This window comes from Ictidomys tridecemlineatus, chromosome 1 (genome assembly GCF_052094955.1).
Source record: "Ictidomys tridecemlineatus isolate mIctTri1 chromosome 1, mIctTri1.hap1, whole genome shotgun sequence".
Classification (NCBI taxonomy): Eukaryota; Metazoa; Chordata; class Mammalia; order Rodentia; family Sciuridae; genus Ictidomys; species Ictidomys tridecemlineatus.
The window spans coordinates 143,947,164-143,966,535 of record NC_135477.1 but is presented as its reverse complement, the minus strand read 5'-3'; the positions used below and the strand labels follow the sequence as shown (position 1 = coordinate 143,966,535).

The 19,372-nt window shown below is 40.2% G+C and overlaps 1 protein-coding gene across 5 annotated transcripts in view; it reads right to left on the bottom strand.

The window, feature by feature from the left end:
• Window positions 1-19,372, bottom strand: part of Sema6a (semaphorin 6A) — a 124,808-nt gene that overhangs the window by 33,609 nt on the left and 71,827 nt on the right. For all 5 annotated transcript variants that reach the window (XM_021736033.3, XM_005339498.5, XM_013364822.4 and 2 more), the window contains exons 5-15: window positions 18,999-19,061; window positions 18,160-18,261; window positions 12,962-13,052; window positions 9,960-10,079; window positions 9,188-9,276; window positions 8,205-8,422; window positions 4,700-4,831; window positions 2,406-2,561; window positions 890-1,066; window positions 338-478; window positions 169-249 (exon numbers count right to left, since the gene is read on the bottom strand). In XM_021736033.3, the coding sequence (XP_021591708.2) occupies window positions 169-249; window positions 338-478; window positions 890-1,066; window positions 2,406-2,561; window positions 4,700-4,831; window positions 8,205-8,422; window positions 9,188-9,276; window positions 9,960-10,079; window positions 12,962-13,052; window positions 18,160-18,261; window positions 18,999-19,061 (1,370 nt within the window). The remainder of the gene's footprint in view (window positions 1-168; window positions 250-337; window positions 479-889; window positions 1,067-2,405; window positions 2,562-4,699; window positions 4,832-8,204; window positions 8,423-9,187; window positions 9,277-9,959; window positions 10,080-12,961; window positions 13,053-18,159; window positions 18,262-18,998; window positions 19,062-19,372) is intronic.

Genomic DNA, 19,372 nt, shown 5'->3' with positions numbered 1-19,372 from the left:
GGAAGTCTATGAAATGGGAAAGGAAAGATAACACCGACAGTCCTGTGGCTGAGGTGTGTGCACAGAAGGCTGAGTGCTGGTGTTGTGAGTGAGTGCAGCTAATCCCACATCTAGAATGTGTCACAGCCAAAGGCCACTCTGACCTCTCCCATACCTCAGGCTCCTTACCTGCTGTTGGGTGACAGATGAACACAGGAACCTGCTTCCTTTATCCACCCACAATATGGGTCTCTGGAGGCAATACAGGTTCTGTGGGAAGAAGATGATCGTCAGCTACCTAGGACTCCTTTCTAAGCATAGCAGAATTTTCTAATTGTCAATGTAGCAAAATACATACTTTTTACACTTCCCGTGTCGTTCACAGCGGCCAAGAGGAACCTTGATCACACAGGTGGAGAATGCAACGTACAGAGAGCTACTGGCTCTATCCAGCTGCATGCCCATAATCCTTTTGTCTTCTACTCCATCATAACTGCATCTAGTTTTATGGGGCATAATAATATCATTCATAGGTTCTTTGGATCAGTTTTCTCTTTGGTGCCACCACCCTCACACCTCACTTCCCTGTTCACAAGGTGATCTCTCAATGTGATCTAACTAAAGGTGAAGCAGATTCTGTGGCATGCACACACATGTGCATCTATAAACACACACACACACACCACACACACACACACACACACACACACACACACACACACACACACACATATTAATGGCCAGAAAAAAAAAATAATGCTTTTAATGTGTCTAGAGATTTTTTTACTAACAGCTTGAAAAGTCACCTACAAATGCATAAAATGGAAGTCTGTCATGATTTTCTCTGAATGAAAGGAGGCCATAAAGCAAAACAAATTATTACTAAGAAAGGATCAAACACTCTACTTACTTTTCTGGGTTGTAAACGCTCATCTCCTCCAGGAAAAGACTGTCATTTAGGAAACCACTGTTTCCTATCCTGGCCAAGAACTTCAAGATGATTCCTTTTTCTGATCCCAGGAAAACCACAGTGTGATTCTGATATGGCCCAGCAGCAGTATCTACTGCAATTTTGGTCAGGCGGTATCTAAAATGATAGAATCACATTTTTTATCTCTTTGGTGGTCTATCAATAAGTGTCCCCTTTTCCACTTCAATTGTGACATAGCTTTCAATAATAACCTCAGGAAAAATATATGCATATAAATAATTCTCTCAAGCTGTTCTGGTCCTTTATATCCATATGCAGAGCATTAGTATGCCTCCAAAGGGGAGAAAAGAGGTATGTGTGTTGTGGAGGCCAAGTTCCATAATAAATACCCCTAACCATCTGAAACCACTCAACAATGATCCTTTTCATGACCAACAAAGAAAGACTGATGTCTCCCATGGAGAGGATAAGAAATAATAAGTGAACTAATTTAACAATCCTTTTAAGGTTGAAAAGCAATAGCTACCATTCTTCATACTCTTCCTCAGAGGTACAAAGCTTTCATCAACAAAATGCTAGACTAGATAGTTTTCTGATTGTTAGAGAGGGCTGTAAGAGTTCTGATTGTGGAGAGTTGGTGGCACTATTAATATATATAATGACAAGCAACCCAAACCGGGTGTCTAGAGTAAGTCCTACTGGGCATGATTTCTCTGAAATCCCTTGGTTATTCAGCCTGCCATAGACATGTATTTATCCTAAGTACCATGGCAGAAATCATGAGCCTTCCTGCAAATTATATACCACAGTTCCTATCTAATAGCCAAGAGCTATCGAAATACTTTAATATCTTTCAAAAAAGACAGGGTATAAAAATGATGATAAATTAACATTTGTTTGAAGACTGCCATACTTGGTTGGTACTTGGGAAAACCTATTGTACTATTTGAAAAGTAAGCTCTAAATAAATAAAAGGAAGAATACTTCATGTTATTATAGATCTCCTTTGCCCACCACTTCAGAAAATTAATACTAAAATATGAACCCTTCATGCTGGCATACTTCTGCAAATGTGGTACACATGCTGTTTGACAGTTAATAATCCAGGGGCCATGCTCATGTGAAATCTGCAGCATGTTTTGCCACCATAACCACCCAAACAGGTATCCACATCCAATCACTGGTTCCCTTTCACCACTCCTCTATTTTTGCACAGACTGGATTAATGAGCCAACCCGGAAGGAAATATCTTTCTTTCCTCTAATTGCTGGCATGTGTACAACTAGCCTGAAAATATTGGAACTCTTCTCACTGGGAATGTGGCTATGGGGATTTGATGGCATCCACCCAACCTGCCAGCATTTCATAGCTGAATCAATGCCCAGGATAGCAGAAGATGTTTGTGGCATTTCAAAGCATGAACCACTGATAGATTCTATGAGCATGAAACAAAGTCAGAGAAATCCATTTTGGACATGGTTTGCTTGGCACCCACCTGACCATCGTTCTCAGGAACCATGGTCTGTTGATGATGGAAGGTACTGCCTCATCCATGAGCGGGTGAGTCTTAATGAAGTTCAGGGTGTCATCAGGAAATTCATTGGAGGTGGCATATTTCTCTAAGGAGGATGAGCCAGCACAGCAACCTGGCCTACAATGAAACAAAGGGTGGGAGGGAGGGGGTTTATTTCATGCCTTATGGCAAATTCTTTCAATGAACTGCTTCTCTAAGCATCTGGCATGAAAGAGAATGTACCGCAGGCAAGAGAAGGAAGTTGAACAATGCAGAATGCCACCAAATACAACACGCTGAGATTTCCTCTGGGCTGCCTCCTCATTCCATAAAGGAGCCTTCACCAGCTCAGTTCAGCTGCATGTTGGGGCAGCTTGGCTTGCTTCCAGAAGTACAAATGAACTCCAGCAAACAGCGATGGAGCTCTAAACAAGTGAGTTTGTGGTCTGCACATATCCCAGGGATAGCTCTACTTACTCAAAACCCCGCAAGAGGTTCTTGGGGGGCATTTGTTCTACAAAGGGAGGAGTTAGTTGACTTTTTCCATAAGTGTAGAAAAGACGTTCAGAAAGTCACCAGGATACATACCAGCAAGGCTCAGTGTAACCATCTCTCATTACACGGGACTCAGAATTTGAGGGCTTTTAAAAAAATTTTTAATTACTGCTTTTATTTTTATGTGATTTTGGCAGGTATGAAAAAATCAATTATAATAAAGATTCTTTCCTGCAAGTTCATTTCCTCATAATTGAATATAGCAAAATGCACTTGAATAAGAAAATCTATGGTTTCAGGAGTGAAGGAACTTCCCAGCAAAATCAGACTGGGAAACACTGAAGCCAGGAGCCCAGGCATCTGGTTGCTTCTTAGTGCAGGACAGGAGTTGGGGTTCTCACGATGTTGACATGACCTACCTCCATGCCACATGTCTACTGTGTCATGGTGCCAACTCAGCCTTCCAGTGAATGCATCCTGATGTCTACAACAGGGACCAGGCAGGCGTGTGGAAGCATGTGGGCAAGTCCTCTGCCCTGCCGTGGTGGAAAAATCATTTAAAAATGTGTCCTGGTGGTGATGGCTGAGTGATACCATCTTCACACACCAAATAGAGAGCTGGTATTCCTTGAAACCTGATCCCTTTGCCTGAACTTCTCCTTTCTGCTTATTGAGAAGGTGGTTCACAGTCCCAGGCAACGACTTAGAGAATCTAGCAGAGATTGCAGGAGCATGTTTTTCTCACTATGTCTGTCCTCCACAAGCAGCAGGGTCTGAATAGACCAGTTAATTCAGGTGATGAAGATGAATGCTGACATGAGGGTTTCCTTGGAGTATAGTAGTTCACTGGCATCTAAGTTAGTTCAATTAAATGCACTCATAGACTCATAGGTATTTCATGTCAGGAGGATGGGAGGTTTGGGTAGAAAGTTAGAAAGCAAAATGAAAAAGTAAGGCATTAGGCTTCTTTCCTGGGTCACGCAAATTCAGTGGAGCTATTTCCATGTAACTTAGTTTGCAAGTTTGGAATGGATGTGTGGAGGATGTGGAACCCATACCAGCAAGGCACAGGAGTGGGGGTAGAGCTTCATCTTGTTTGTATTCAGTTAGAATTAGCTGTTTCCCTGGGAGGATCTAAGAAAGATTACATGGGACCAAGAAATCTCTGTTGTCTCTGGGCCATAGGCTTTCATGCGAGAAATTTTAGGGCACAATTTGCAAAGAGGTGACTACAAACAGAACATGGCACAACAGAAATATCCTAATAGTCCACTGTTTCTGTCCTCAGCCTGGAGTCTTAGAGTCAACTCTGACCCAGCTTGATCCTCACATCCAGGGAAACACCGTTTACATTTCATACATTATTAGAGAGATCAGTCTGTAAAATTGAGGGAAGCAAAAATAATTTCTCTAGTTATGTGAATTTACACAATATACTTTACCTCTGTAGGCCTCAATTTTCCCAATTACAGGCGAGTGGGACTGGCTATATCAGATGGTTCCTATCATTCTGTTATTACATTAGATAAAATACATGCATAAAGGTTAAGCAAGAGACTATAGAGTCATCGTTTTGTATGTCTATAAGATAGTTCTGGATTTTGGTTAAGGGGATGAGGGCAAATGGTCTCCAAGGCCTTTCTATTGTTCTGGCATCAGTAACTGCCTGGCTAGCAAGGAAAATACCGGAATGCAGTTCACAGGATGTTCACTGTCAAAGGATCAAGTACCCCCCCCCATTTCTAGAAGTATAAAATAGCCAAATAAATATTAGCACATACCTAGGCTTAGGGACTCGTTCATCAGGAACTGGTGTCCAGGTGGAATCGGGAGACTTCTGTTCCTTGAATCTCCCAGTAAACACATTGGCAATGTCAAGCATGTCATAGGCACAAACTGCAGACCCAGGGATGCTGCAACATGACATTTCACAAAGTATTACACAAACATTATGCATGCAGTGTGCAAACACACTTTAAGAAACTTTCTTATTACAGGTGGAGGGAATTTAAAAGTCATACTGTGAACACTACAGATGTATGGGATCTTAACTCATGAAAAGAATGTTTCTGTCAATCATATTCGCATCAAGAGCTAGTTTACAGCAAATCACATAGAGAAATAAAAAAAAGAATCTTCATGACTTCATTGTCTCTCAAACCACTTTTGTTTATAAAGGAACAATTATTCAATGGGTGAGAGAAATTTCATGAATTCCCTTATGTTGCTATCAATAATTCAAAGATAAAAAAAAGTCTCTGGAAAACGATCTGCATCTCCAATGTTTGTGAAAATTTGAAAGAAAAGGACTCTACTATCCACACATTGCTTCTTTGAATTTGGATCTTTAAGCCAAAGACTGATGATGCAAGAATGTGGTATCGGTGGGAGGTGGTGGTTGTGAGGTGACCACACATTTTAAATTAGTTGCTGTATCTTTAAATTTTTATTTCCAGTTAATTTGCATGAGATTAAATAATTTAAGTCTTAAAACATTATCACTTTCCAAATAAAGTACTCTATAAAGTGCTAAATAATAATAATGACAGTAATCTCCACCTATAATTACATCCTTGCCTGGCACTCTTGGAAGGACTTAGGCATTTTTGTTTTTTAATCAATGGTGGGAAGACATGAATAATTCATTCATCTGGGTATACTGTTTACATTTGAACCCATGTTTGTTTTGACTATGATCGCTCCCTGATTTTGACGAAATAAATTGTAGACACCAGCTGGCCAAGAGGTTTAATCAGGCTTTGAGGTACTGAGCCATTACATGATGGGAGCAGTCAGGGCAAGGGATGAGGCGCTCTGCAGTGTGAGAGCAGGATCCAGCCAGGAGAAAGATTTAGTTTTTTTGCAAAATGTTGAAAGGATATGGAAATCACTTCGTACATGATTAGGAAAATTTTATGCCATGTTTAGTTTTATAACAATTACTGAAATATTACTAATAAAGCAAGAAATAGGGAGAGGATTAGAAAGCTTCTTTAAAACGAGGTGACAGGGTGAATTTTAAAGTCAGAATACATACATGTATTTGACATTCACTGAATTGCCTGTTTAACACAGTGATCCCTATTTGCATTGGAATTTTGGAACCTAGCATTGTTTATTTAATTTTTTTTCTTTTTTCTTTCTTTTTTTTTTTTTGTGGTGCTGGGGATTGAACTCAGGGCTTTCTGCATTCAAGGCAAGCATTCTATGGACTAAGCAATATCCCTGGCCCTGTTTACTTAATTTTGTAAGATACTCTTTACTTCTTTCTCTCCTAAATGCAACAAGTTTACATATTTACCTTCCATATTAGGAAACATCAGATAAATTGATTGAGAAATTTTATAATGCATCCATAATAACTAAGGAATCTGGGGTTTTTGTAATCTTCCCAAGGTTAGAATCATTTGTATCTTTTTGTTTCTTCCTCACCTTCCTTCCTGTCATCTTTTCTCCATTCCCTTCTTTCCAACTTCTGATTATTAAACATGCATTTCTGAAATTCCTAATCTAAAGCAATAAGTGCCCCATGACCAATAGAGGCCTTCCTTCATTTGGCTCACGTTCAGTGTGGAAGCAAGTATGATTATAACAACTCCAAGGCAATCTTGTAAAAAGCAGCCCATAAAGAAGGTGCACAGAGTTTCACGGGAGGTGACTCAGCCAAGACTTGGAGCATGCACAGGGTTGCAATGTGCAGATGTTGTTTGGACAGGCACACATGGCAGAGAGCATCATGTATGTAGAGCACAGCACATTCTAGAACCAGACTTTGGTTCTGTAGGCTAGTGGCACAGGCTGTGTAGCAGAGGATTGAAGGAAGACAAGCCGAAGAGAGAAGGGAGCCACACCACAAGGGAGTTGGCATATCATGCCAAGGATCTTGGATTTCTTCCTCAGGGTAAAGAGAGCCCCTTAGGGATAGGAAACAACCTAACACATTAGTTTGCTTATGCGGACATGGAGTGGAAAGGGATAAAATCAGAGGGAGGAAAGCCAGAGAAGGACTGTAATTTATAAGTGAAAATGGGTATGCATATTTTTAAAATGGGAAACTAGATTACCATATTCTGATTTTTATTGAATAAATATAATTTCATCGCAGTGGATATTTCCTAGAGACCCTTTAAGAAATACTTCAAATGGAGTACCTATAACACAAGAGAACCCACTATGGGATTTTAATTACAAAGCAACTTTTAAAAACCAAAATAAAACCCCAAAGTACTCTCATCATTTTTGTGCCTGTCATGTAGCACTCATCAAGTTCTTAAGAGTCTTTGTAAAAAGTACAATACAAACATTGTATTCTTAGAGGATGATATTCCATCTAGACTATGAGAAATTATACCCAGAGACGAGAACATGGTAGAGAAATTCAGATTTCATGACCATACTCAGAGTTAGGATCATTTTCACACAACAGTGCTAGACCTGTGACAGCTTTGTAGCTTCATGGAGAGCTGAGTACCAGGGACCCCTTACTTTCCTTCTATTCTGTAATATCCATACAGTTTTCACTGCTCTAGGACCAATTATTAGTGTCTTAGCTTAACCATGTCTTAGCTTAACCAAATACAAAAATAGGAATGAATAGGCTGATATCCAATATCTCTAGGTATAGTTTTCAATGACTTATAAATCCTCACTAGAGCAAAGTTTGGGATTTGGGCCATGATCTAATTTGTTGAGTGAGGTCACCCAAGGGTGACTTCCTCAAATAGGGCAGTCACTAGATCCCTGGGTGGGATGCTGGACAGACTCATGTCAATCCTAAACTTCATAATGTTGCATTTTAATATATTTCTAGTGTTTTTACTTCAAAAGATGTCTAGCTAATTAATGGAAATATTAAAAGTCCATTGGAATGCTACATGTGCTAAGATGGGAAAAACATTTCTTATTTCCAAAACTGCGTCTTCCACTGTTGACTACCTGGACCAGGTAATCTAATATTTTAAGCTCAGTTTCCTTGAGTATAAAAAGAGAACAACAGTCTCGGATTTCCAAGATTAGAGGAGGGATTTAGGAATAACACATGAAAAGTGTTTACATGCCAGTAATATGAATAGAGCATATTGTTATAATTTATTTCCCCTAAAATCCTATTTTAATAATGCTTGTAAATTCCAACTAATTCATTGATGAAAATTAAGTGTTAAGTGGTTCTTAGCTACAAAGAGTGAATGGAAATTTTCTGTCAGTTGTGAACACTACATATTACAAGAGAAGCCCTGTGGGAAAAGGAAGAAATGATTCAGGTCAACACAGCCAGGGCATAGTTACCTGTTATAAGGTGTGGAAAAGGTTGCCAGGACAACATCATGGCCATTAATACGGATCACGTCTGTAACCGCCTGGAGTATGTTGAAATAAAAATGAGAGTCTCCAGGCACTGAGCAGTTCAGTCGAGCCTTCAGGAAAGATGTCCACTGTTTCTCCAGGACTCTCTGAGACCCTCCCATGTCATTCTTACAAACCTGAGCGACTCTAGGGAAAACAACCTGCAGAGGAAAAACACACAGGGAAAATGAGATGCAGGCACTTTGTGAGAACATCGTACTAGAATTTGCCTTTTCTTGACAACAGAAACAGAACAACAAGGTGCTTAATTTAATATTGTGTTTCTAAAATCAGTAGCAAAAGAAAAAAAAAAAAGAGGAAAACTCTGCACTGAAACAGCATGTTTTAAAAGATAAGGCTGTGGCATTTAATACAGAGCCATAAATCCTTCAGGGGATCAGCTCCCAGCCACATAAACTCATTTCCATACAGACTGCTTAGCTTTTTATTTCCTCAAACAAAAGCACACTTTGTATGCACCATCTCTGCCATCCTCACTGCCTGCCTCTGGGGCCTGACTCTCATCCTTAGAGTATGAGTTCCTCTAATTGTGCAAGCCACCCTGGCCTTTTATTTGTGTCCTCCAACTTAGTGACCTTGATCTACTCTCTGGTAAAAATAACTAATAAAATAGACATTCCCTCACTGTTCTATCACTTTTTGCAAGAAAGAAAATAATAAATATATCAAGACTCAATTTGCTTGAAGATACTGGATATTTAGTCTCCCTAAGGAGCAACTCAATTAAAAAGGAAAACTGTACCTGAAAACCACATGTCGAGATACTTGGAATTTGGTATGAAATTAACCAAACATCTGTTGGTTGGATTTTTAAATAGAAATATTTAAGAGGTTCCCTGTAATTTGTTATAGCTCTGAAAAGGCTACAGGGCTCCAAGATAGCCCGATGCACCCTCCCCACTTACCTTTCCCATGGTGTTGTACTCCACAGCGATTTCCCTGAAGAAGAAGTAGATATAGTCTCCATAATCCACTGCTTGGACAAAGTATGGTTCTGTAGACAAATAGACACTTTAATTGGGGACATGTCACATAGTGTTAAGAGAATTTTAATCAAGTGCAACCAAAGACATGTTATTAATTAAAAGTATAGGGCTATTAGACATTTGGTGAACACTAACCATTTCTAATGACTTCACACTTGCAAGTGCTAGTGATTTCAGAAGGCTTCTCAAGCCTACAAATTATATCTTTCAGAAGCTTTGCCATCAACAATCAAGAATAAATGGGTTTTGCAAATCTCTGTAATTTTATTTTCCACAATGGAATGCCCATATTACAGAGAGGATTTTGTACACATTGCCTGGTCAGCCTGACTCACAGGGATGTGAATGGCCTCTTTCCTACTCCCCACTACCTCCAATCCCTGTTCTCTTTCGTGAATGAACTATTCAGTTCTTTTCATGTGGGACTCCAAAATGAGAGTTTCAGGCAGGGGAAGATGAATGTGACGTATTCTATTGTTGTGGCACTGGTAGTTTTGTTAATACTCCAGAAACTCATGGGAAGGGAAAAGGGGAGGTAAATAAATCAGTGGAGGTGAAAGATGCAATTTACATGGTTTGGTCTGTCAGAAACCATTACTAAAATGAATTTACAGTCTGGTCCATCCAGACTCTATATCTCCCACAAGATATGTACCCACCCCCCAACACCTTTCTTCTTTTAATTGTTCACCTTTCAACCATTTTGAATCGTGCTTGACGGTCCTCAGGGTAGGGCTGTCTCCAAGACTCCGGTAAATGACTGCATCAATGGCCAGGAAGTCAGTCACTGTGGCCGAGTATAGTTTTCCATCTTAGCAGAAAAAGAAAAGAGGTGAACAGGGTGCAAGCAAGAGAGTGGGGATGGGGAATAATGAAGACATCCCCCAGATTGCTTTCCTACATCAGGCAAATGAGATAGGACAACTGGGAAAAATCCAAGAGTCGCTGGGAAAATACTTGGCCCATATTCCTAACCATTTTAAATTGGGATCATGAGAGATGAAACATTTTTCATTTTTTAAATTGCATGGCAATTTTTCTAAGCAGCAGCAGCTCAGGGAACAGAGTGAATGAAAAATGTTGTTTGCTGCACTTGATTAGATGGACCTTGACTGAAATCTCAAGGCCAAGGACCCTTGGATGCTGCTATTGCCACCACACCATGGTAAACTGGATTAGGTAGGAGCCCAGGGAAAGATAGAAGCTGATGTGATCACTGAAAAATTTAAGTCCAGGCAGAGGTAAGGGAGTCCTCAGCCTGGGCAGGTGTGCAGAGTTGAACAGAGGAGGCTCATAAGCACAAAGGGGCTGACCAAATTCCTGCTTCTATCCTGAGGGTCAGCACTCCTCTTTATTTGGTCAAAAGACTTCATTAACCCTTAAATCTACCTTAAATAACAGATATTTGCTTTAGGATTTCACAAATCACAAACTGAAAACATTATGAATTACAAAATTCCAAAACAAAGAAGAAAGGGGATGGGAGAGGCGGAGTTCTTTCTTTAAGAACTTATTCTTTTGGGGAGGGATGCTTGAGGGTATACCCAAGGCAAAGAGAATAAATACTGGAGATGGTCCCTAAAACTTTTGGTTCTTTCCTGGATTAGCAAACTCTGCAAACAAATAACTAATTGGGGGTGTTCTAGGTTAGTAAAATCTATGTAGACTAAATAGAAACAATAGTTATATCCAAAAATAAAAACAATGACTTCTTGGATTTATTTTTAATGAATTACATATTTCCACTAATTATATGCCAAAGTGACTTACAGACAATATAGTACTTTTTAAGTTCTACCATATTTAAAAATAAGAAGATTATAAAAACTTAAAAATATTTATTTTTACCTTTGGCCTTAAAATAATGAAAATTTGCTCAGATTTAACTAAGAGCTATCTTGATATCTGCATAATTAGCAACTCTACATTAAGAAGTTCTGATTCTATTTTTGTTCAAATCAGCAGACCACAAATCTTTGCATTGACAAGCACATATCTATAAATCGCAAGCTTTCTCATAGAATATATATTCTATATTCTTATACCCTATGTCATAAAGATAGGTCTGGGTTTTAGGGACAGTGGAACATGGGGAGGAGTGTGGGATGTGGGGATGGCTATTCCTCCTTTTAATAACACTCCAGGACTCTGTTTTACACTCAATACTGCTATCTGACCAGAACTTTCCTTGTAAAACAGAACACTATTCTGCCATTGTTGGTGCTATGCCACCATCCACTCACAGTACAGATCTTGAGTCAAATAGGGCTGAGCTTTCATGAAATTTCAAACATTCCAACAGGAAACTCTTCAGATGTACATCTTAGGGTGGGGAAAATAATAGTTTCATCTTGTGTATTTGTTCTCAATAGCTCTTGGAAACATACTGGCCTCAGTAAACACTCAGTGCTATCTCTCATTTCTACCTCAGGCTACAAGTTCTCTTTTTATTTTATAGTTAAACTAAAAATCTCTCCTTCAGCCCACATCTTCCAAGGTCCCAACTAATGCAGGTTCTAGAGTCAGAGAGGTATTTGGTATAGGTATGCACTTTAGAATATGATCAAGCCCTCTTACCCCTGGCTTTGCTCCTGCCCATGCTTGCAAATTAGTCTAGGAGACTTTGTGGCCGTGAAGTGCTGTTTCTCAAAAAAGCAGGCTCTCACTTAGAAGGAGAACCCCAGGAAATTTTCTGTTTCTACAATCTATGACTAAAGATTCAGGCCCACAAATGGGTAACTCTGAGGATGAAGTTCAAGGAGCTGGGAAACAATCTTGTTTCATAATCAAAGCCCTAAAGTCCCTTATACAGCTAGGATGTGCCAGTTTTTAGCTGTTGTGATGGAAATTATAGTTAACTGCTTTATTACATGCTATAACAATCACTATTATACCAACACTTCTCTCAACACCCACCTCCACACACACAGCTGGCAATGAATTCCTAAATAAATTCCTAATTAAAACACAGTCATATACAAAAATCCTACTAAAAGGATGGCTTATCAGCTGCTTCTTTATATCTTTTACAGCAGAGAGAAGGTGTGGGGTGGGAGAATACAGGCCCACTTCAGCAATCAATATCACCCTCTAAACCACCAGGACCTTTGGACCAGAGACAGACATATTGCTTAATCAGGCTATGATATGTGAGATTTTGCTGGAAGTTTATGGGTATGTGGCCTCACTGCTCTGAGTGAGATTCCAGAAGTTTCTTTTTTTTGTTGTTCTTTTTTTCATTTCCCTTCTATATGTAGATAAGAAGACATTAATTGGGGCAGCCAGTCTCATAATGGAGTTGATACAGAGGCGGAAAATGACAAGCAGCAGCATCAGGGATAATACTGTTGTTGATCAATCCCAAAGTCTACCTGACTTCAAACATTAAACCACATCCATGGTTTGAGGTGCGATTTTCTATTATTTGAGCCCAAACTTGCCATCGCATATTCAATGTTGAGCTGTTATCCTTTTCTACAGACACAAAAGTATGGGTGAGTGTGGCAAAGACTTGTTTAGAAAAGCAAAAGTACAATTTCTATACAATTTCAAATGGAAAAGGCACTCTTAATTACAGTATTCACCAGAGAATCAGGCTACAACTGTGACTCCACGAATCCTCCAGAGCAGATTCTCAGCGACAGGCTGAAACACGCAAAAGCAAATGCAATAAGAAGAAATCGGGTCATTTACCTGCAAACAGCGCAACGTTGGCATGTTTGGCATCATAAGGGCATCGGGCCATTCCACTAAATTCATCCCCAAAAGGTTCCAAAGTATCAATCTAAATGCAATAATATAACTTGATTATAAACAACAACCACCAACAGTAGTTACAGAACTGATACTTATAAAGCACTTCATGTGTATAGTAATTCATATGCATACTTGCAAATGTCCTTATAAGTTCTCTTCAAGGCACATCTATGAGTTTCAGATGAAGAAACAGGCTAAAAGAGATTAAGTCACTTAACCAAGATTCTATAGCTAGGAGAGTCTAAAATTTGGTCATGTCTGCTCATGATATATTTATTATAATAAATATATCTCCATATCCTAATGAAGTGGTCTAGAAATAAACATTCTAAACCAGGGAATTTCTGAGGCAATCCCTGGGAAAAGCTACCTGTCCCAATTACCTGTTGAGTCATGAACTCTAGAGAATGACCTTAGTTTCTGGTTTTGTTTTGCATGATGAGTCCTACCTTTCTGGCTTAAATCCCAGTAGAAGACACTGGATTTCTTCCTTGGGTTACTTGGCAGAATGATACAGCATCAGGAAAGGTGCAAGAACATGAATATGAGCAGAACATGGGTGGCCTCTGCACATGCTTCAGCATCATAGGATGGCAGCTTTGAAAGTGATTTTGCAAATGGCCCAGGTTTAGAAAATAGAGGCCCAAAAGTTGAATGGCTCACAAAGGTCAGAAGCAGTGAGAGACTGAGCCCCTGACTTCTATTTCCCGCTGCCCGACTCAGGCACTGTTTCTTTAGGTTAGAGGTTATTACTGGCCTGCTGGTGAGTTTATTTTTGTCAAAGTAGTATTGAGGGGCGAACACCTGGATTTCTTATTTATTTTAAAAAGTCAATTCAGGGTCTTCTTTACCAAGTAGCTATCATTCGCCTTTACTTCTCCAAAGGAAATACAAACACTTGACTCCATGAGCATTTGTAGGTGTGGCAAAGCCTCCATGGCTGTTTCCCAAAATCCCATTTTCCTTTCCTCCTGATCACACTAAGTACATTTCCCATCATCCCCTGCAGTTCTACATGGCCATGTGACCATACTATGACCAACAGAATGTGAATGTGAGGCTGCATACCACCTCTTGGACTTGACCCTGAAAACCTCCCAGTGGCCTCCATCTTGCTCTTTCTCTCTCCATACCAGATATTAAGGATTCTAGGACCCTACAAGAGGTCTGAGCAGGAGGAAGCCTGGCCTTCTGCATCACCTCAAGGAAAAACCCTTTTCTCTAACCCACAATTGACTGTGCTGTGAGCAAGAACTAATCCCCTTGTGCTGGCCAGAGGTTGGCCTACCCTGATCAGGGACACAGTGGCTCCTACTTTATGACATGCTGTCTCTCTTCTTACTCTGTGGGATCTTTCTAGCATATAAAATCTTAGTACCACCGAGTCCAGAAAACGATCTCCACATCGCTAATGTTTTTATACCCATTTGTGGTTCAATCTTCTTTACAGGGAATTGCATGGTTTGACCACACATTTGAAAACTAAAAGGATGTAAACTGGTGCTGAGGGAAGATCTATGCAAAGGCCATTGGTGATTGGTGCTACATCAAGCTTCCCCAAATCAAGGAGCTTCAGGTCTTTCCCAGAAGGAAAGAGAGGATCTCATGAGCATCACTCGGTGCTGTCCAATCATCTGTGCTTTTGCCTTAAAGCCCAGTGTCAGAGATGGAACAGGACTTTACTATCAGGAATCACTTGAAGATGGTCCTGTTGAAGTCATCTGTTTTTAAATTATGGCTCAGTTGAGTTTAAAACAGACGTTTTTAGGGGAAGACAGGCAAATCAGACATCCTTTAAAGCAATGTACTCTGCCCCACCCCCAGCACATTCTTTATGAAAGTCTTTCCCAGATATTTTATCCCAACAAGAGCTTTCTGTTGAACTGTGACAGAGTTTGTGGTCTGTGGGTCTGGCACATCTTCAGAAATGATGCTTAGCACACAATGAGGCAACGGAAATGCCCTCACCCCCAGTAGTGCTCATTCTGATCCTAGCAATGGGGAAACTGTATAAAAGGGGAATAGGATTTTTTTTTAAAAAAAAATTTTAAATGTAACCTTTCCTTAAAAAAAAAAAAAAAAAGTTGTTATAGCTATAGCTAGTCAAAGGCAAGAAGCTGTGAAGAATTAATGCATTGGTTCATAACTCTGGAAAGGTCTAGAAATAAAACAATGGCAGAGTGAAATCCTCTTTCGATGAAGTAAGAATTAATCCTTATAGTGGTCATCAAATCTCAGACTTAACAGCAACCCCTGGGAAATTAAATCACCATAGGGTACGGATAATGATACAAAGAACCAGCCTGACTTTTGCAGAAAGTTCAAGAGGTGTAGAGCCCTAGAGGGAAAGGGGATGAAGAGTGGAATTGCATGGTTTAACCACATAGTATTCAAATTCTCCCCCAGGTAATCTTGTTTAGGGCTCTAATCTTTCTAACTCTGTTTTTTTTTTTAAATATAAAAATTGTATAAATCAGGCCATGGTGCAGAGAAAGAAGCTGAACATTTGTCACTTTCCTGTCTCAAGTTACTCTAACCAAATGGATACTTCTGTGCTGTGATAAGACTTGAAGTTTTCAGTGAAAGACCAGCTAACTGGTTTTGCTTTGCATCTTTGGTCCTGATCTGTTGATAAAAAGCACTTTAGAGATAGACTGTCATTCTCCCTGCAGCCACATACCTTGTGTCCCATGTCATTAGCAAAGTCATACTGTGCCCTGAGCCCAAGAGAACACCCTTCTGAGCAATGCCAGAGGTAACTTACGACCATTTACAGTGCTAGGAATATAGCAGGGGCTGAGCATGAACAGCAACCCATGTGTGGGCTCTGGGAGGTCCAGACTCCCACAATATGTTTCTGCAGGTGTGGCTACAACAAGCTGAGGTGACAGCGCTCACTATAGGTGAGGCACCGTGGGAAATGGAACATGCCTGGAAAGAATGAGCTAGACCTCGAGTGGCCAGTGTATCATAGTGCCAAGGAAACCCGTAATTTGTCATAAAAGATAGCTTTCTAGCTGGGGAATTCTTTGGGATGTGTTAGGAGCATTAATCTAAATGAGTCCCAAACAATGACAAACAGGGATGGAATATTAAGTGGTAGAGTTGAAACCTGAGCTTGCAGTCATTGGCTAGAATACATGTTGGGCTGGCTGGGCTGCCTTGCTTGTGAACTAATGAATCCTGCCTTTATTTTAAGATTTGATCTTTTGTTCACGATAGACATTTTTGTACTAATTTTGATTTTTAAAAATGATGACATAAAAAATCAAATTTATCTTAATTACTGCATTTGGGGGGCGGGGTCCTCCTGTATATTTTGCATCAGAGCTGAGGGCCTCACCTGCCTCCCCTAACCCTGGCCCTGCTGGTATCCATTTCTAAGCACTTGATGGAAGGTGAGCATGAGGGTAAACCAGACCCTCCCTTCATTTCTCTGTTAAGAAAAGGCAGGAGGATCTTTGCAGCGAGCCCAGTGGTTCTTTTCCCAGCCTATCATTGCTTTTTTTCATTCTTTATACCCCTAGGATTGCACTTTATGATGCAGAGACTCAAATTTATATTTCTCCCTATATCTCTCTCCAAATCAAGGCTTATTTCCATGCTGGATATCTCTGTTCATTCCTCATATGCATTGCTCCCCGCCCCCCAGTTTCATCCTTCCTTAGAACATTCAGAGCAGAACCCCCAATTCTTACTACCTCCACCCTACCCTTGCTGAATCTCTTTTATTCTCTAAACTGCCCCATCCAAGGGACACCCTAGCAGTCATCCTTGACTGCTCTTGCTCTCCTTGTCCTGTGCTCCTTATCAATTATTAAAATCCTCCTGATTTTTGTCACATAAGTATATCCTGAATCTATTGTCTGGCCTTCATCTTTTGAGCTATCTACCTCTCTAGCCTCTTTCTGTTATCACTTGTCACTTCAAATTCTAGCAACTGAGAACCAGATGAAGTTTCTTGAGCTCAATGGCTATTTCTCATGCCTTTGTTCACGCCGCTCACCTACTTGTAGTGTCCTCTTCCTTCATTTGGCTAACTTCTCTTTATCCTCAGTGCAAAGGTAAGGCATTACCTTCTTCATGTTTATTCCACAAAAACTAACAAGCACTTGCTGGGCAGGTACCACATTAAGTTTTGGACAACCCCAGATGTGGTTCCTTGTAGAGCCTCTGGGTTTCTTATAGGCTGAGGGTATTTGTGTTCCAGGCATGAGAACAGCACCCAGGAACTCTAAAGAGAAGGAGGCATCCTACCTCCTTCCTGCGGCCTGCCTCAAGTCTTCACCCAGGCTAGGGTAATTGTGCTTCAGCAATTTTCTGCATTGCGTCCCATGGCAGCAAGCCCATGGAATTGCAATTTTCTTCTCCCTGTCTGGCTTCCTAAGAGTGGAAGCCTCCTATCTGTCAGTGCCTGGCCACAGTAAAAACTCGATGCTTGTTGAGTAAAATCTTCAGCAAACAGAAGGGACAAGGACAGTTAACAGATGTGGAGCCACGACCTTAAACCATCGCTACGTCTGCTTCCACAGCTGGTGAGCGCCTGGCTTCCTTGGCAGCCCCTCTATCAGCTGCATGCGTGCTAACTAGATTTACCAACTCTGAGAATTCATTATTTTTTTCCTTTTATAAAGGCCGATGTAAGTAAGGTCATGGTCAAGTAAGATAAGTGTTAAATGGAATCAAATTTCTGTGCTCTTGAAAATCTTCCCAAGAGGAAAGTCTACAGTTTTAAACAGCATGCTTTTGAGATACCTTTTAAGTGTATTTTTTTTGCTCAGAGGGGAGATTGTGGGATTGGAAGGAGAAAAAGAAAGGGAAAGAGAGACAGAGAGGAAATCCACATGGTAATTCCATGTGGTCAGTATGTCGGACTTCTGAACAATAAAGAATAAGGTCTTAGAGAAACTACCTTTGCAGGGTATGCTCTTTAAAGATGTGTCAATCAATCCTGAACAAACAGGAAGCTTAGAAGCCTGCTCAGGATCACTCATGTGGAGCAATACATTAAGTTGAACAAGTGAGAGGAACCCAGGTGGTATTAAATTACCCCTCTTAGGTTTCTGTGGGTACAATCACAGTAAATTATGAAATACCTCCTGGCTGTGTGGTTCCAACAGACAAATAGCCTTTACCTTATAGTTCCTGCAGGAAGGGTTGAAGGCATTGGTTCCACAGACAAACAACGTATCATCGTTTTTCTTCAGGAGAACTTTAATAAAGTTGTGACACTCATCCTGCAAAATAATTCAAACTGTTTTATACCCAGTCCATTCAACACAGAAATCCATTTGTCACCGAGTCCCACCATCTGCTCATACTACGTTATGGTGAAAATGGTGGAGGAGTTGCCCTGTTAAAAGTTGGAGTTACTCCTGATGTTAACCAAGAGATGATGTCAATAACCATTGTTTCAGCAGTAAATAAAAAAAAATGGCATCAAATGGGAGAATGCGTGTTTACTTTATACCACAAAAAGAAGGCCAGCTGGAAGTGCCAATCTCCCATCATATTAATTTTAATGCCAGATGCTCTGGGGTCCCTTGATGTACAAGCCTTCTGGCTGAAGTGTGTTTTTATGTTGTTATATGACCAAAGGCAAAAAAAAAAAAAAAAAGCCTACATGTTTGAGGCAGCCTTTTATGAGCACTTCCCCAAAATCCCAGAGGGCCCTTGCCTGTGAGGTGGGCTATCACACAGAGCACTCAGAAGACCTGGGCGGCCAGCTTTTTTGTCCATAATCCTGAGAGTGCCTAAGGAGTTCACGATGCTGTCCTAGAAGCTGTCGTAATGTTTCATCACATTAAAAGCAAACTATTTCTGCAAATTAAAGCCTTCAATAAGTTGATGGAAAAAGCAATTACCGGGGAAAAGGGAATCACATGATGCATACGACATCACAGTCCACGGTGGAGATAACCATCAAAAAACTTAACCCAAAGTGGCAGCTGCAGGAGAAATGAAAATTGCCTACCTTATGTTTTCCCTTCATTCTGCATGTGTCTACATCAGCTTGTCTAGATTTCCATGTCAGTTTCTGCAGGGATCAAGAAAGAAATCAATTAGAGCCCAGAGGTTGCTGCATTTGATTTTAGAAGTAAGAGTTCCCTTGGGGAGACTAGAGGCTGAACATATATTTATTGAAAGCTTTCCACACCCCTTTCTCCATGATTAATTCACCATAACAACAAAAGATTAGAGATGGGAATGTTCATTTAATTTTGAACTCCTATCTATTCATTAAACTACAAAATGGTCTTCTCTTTGAGCTACAGATAAAGGAGAAAGAGAAGAAGAAGAAACAACAGCATGGAAATTTCACATAAACTATCCAAATTAACTTGTTAA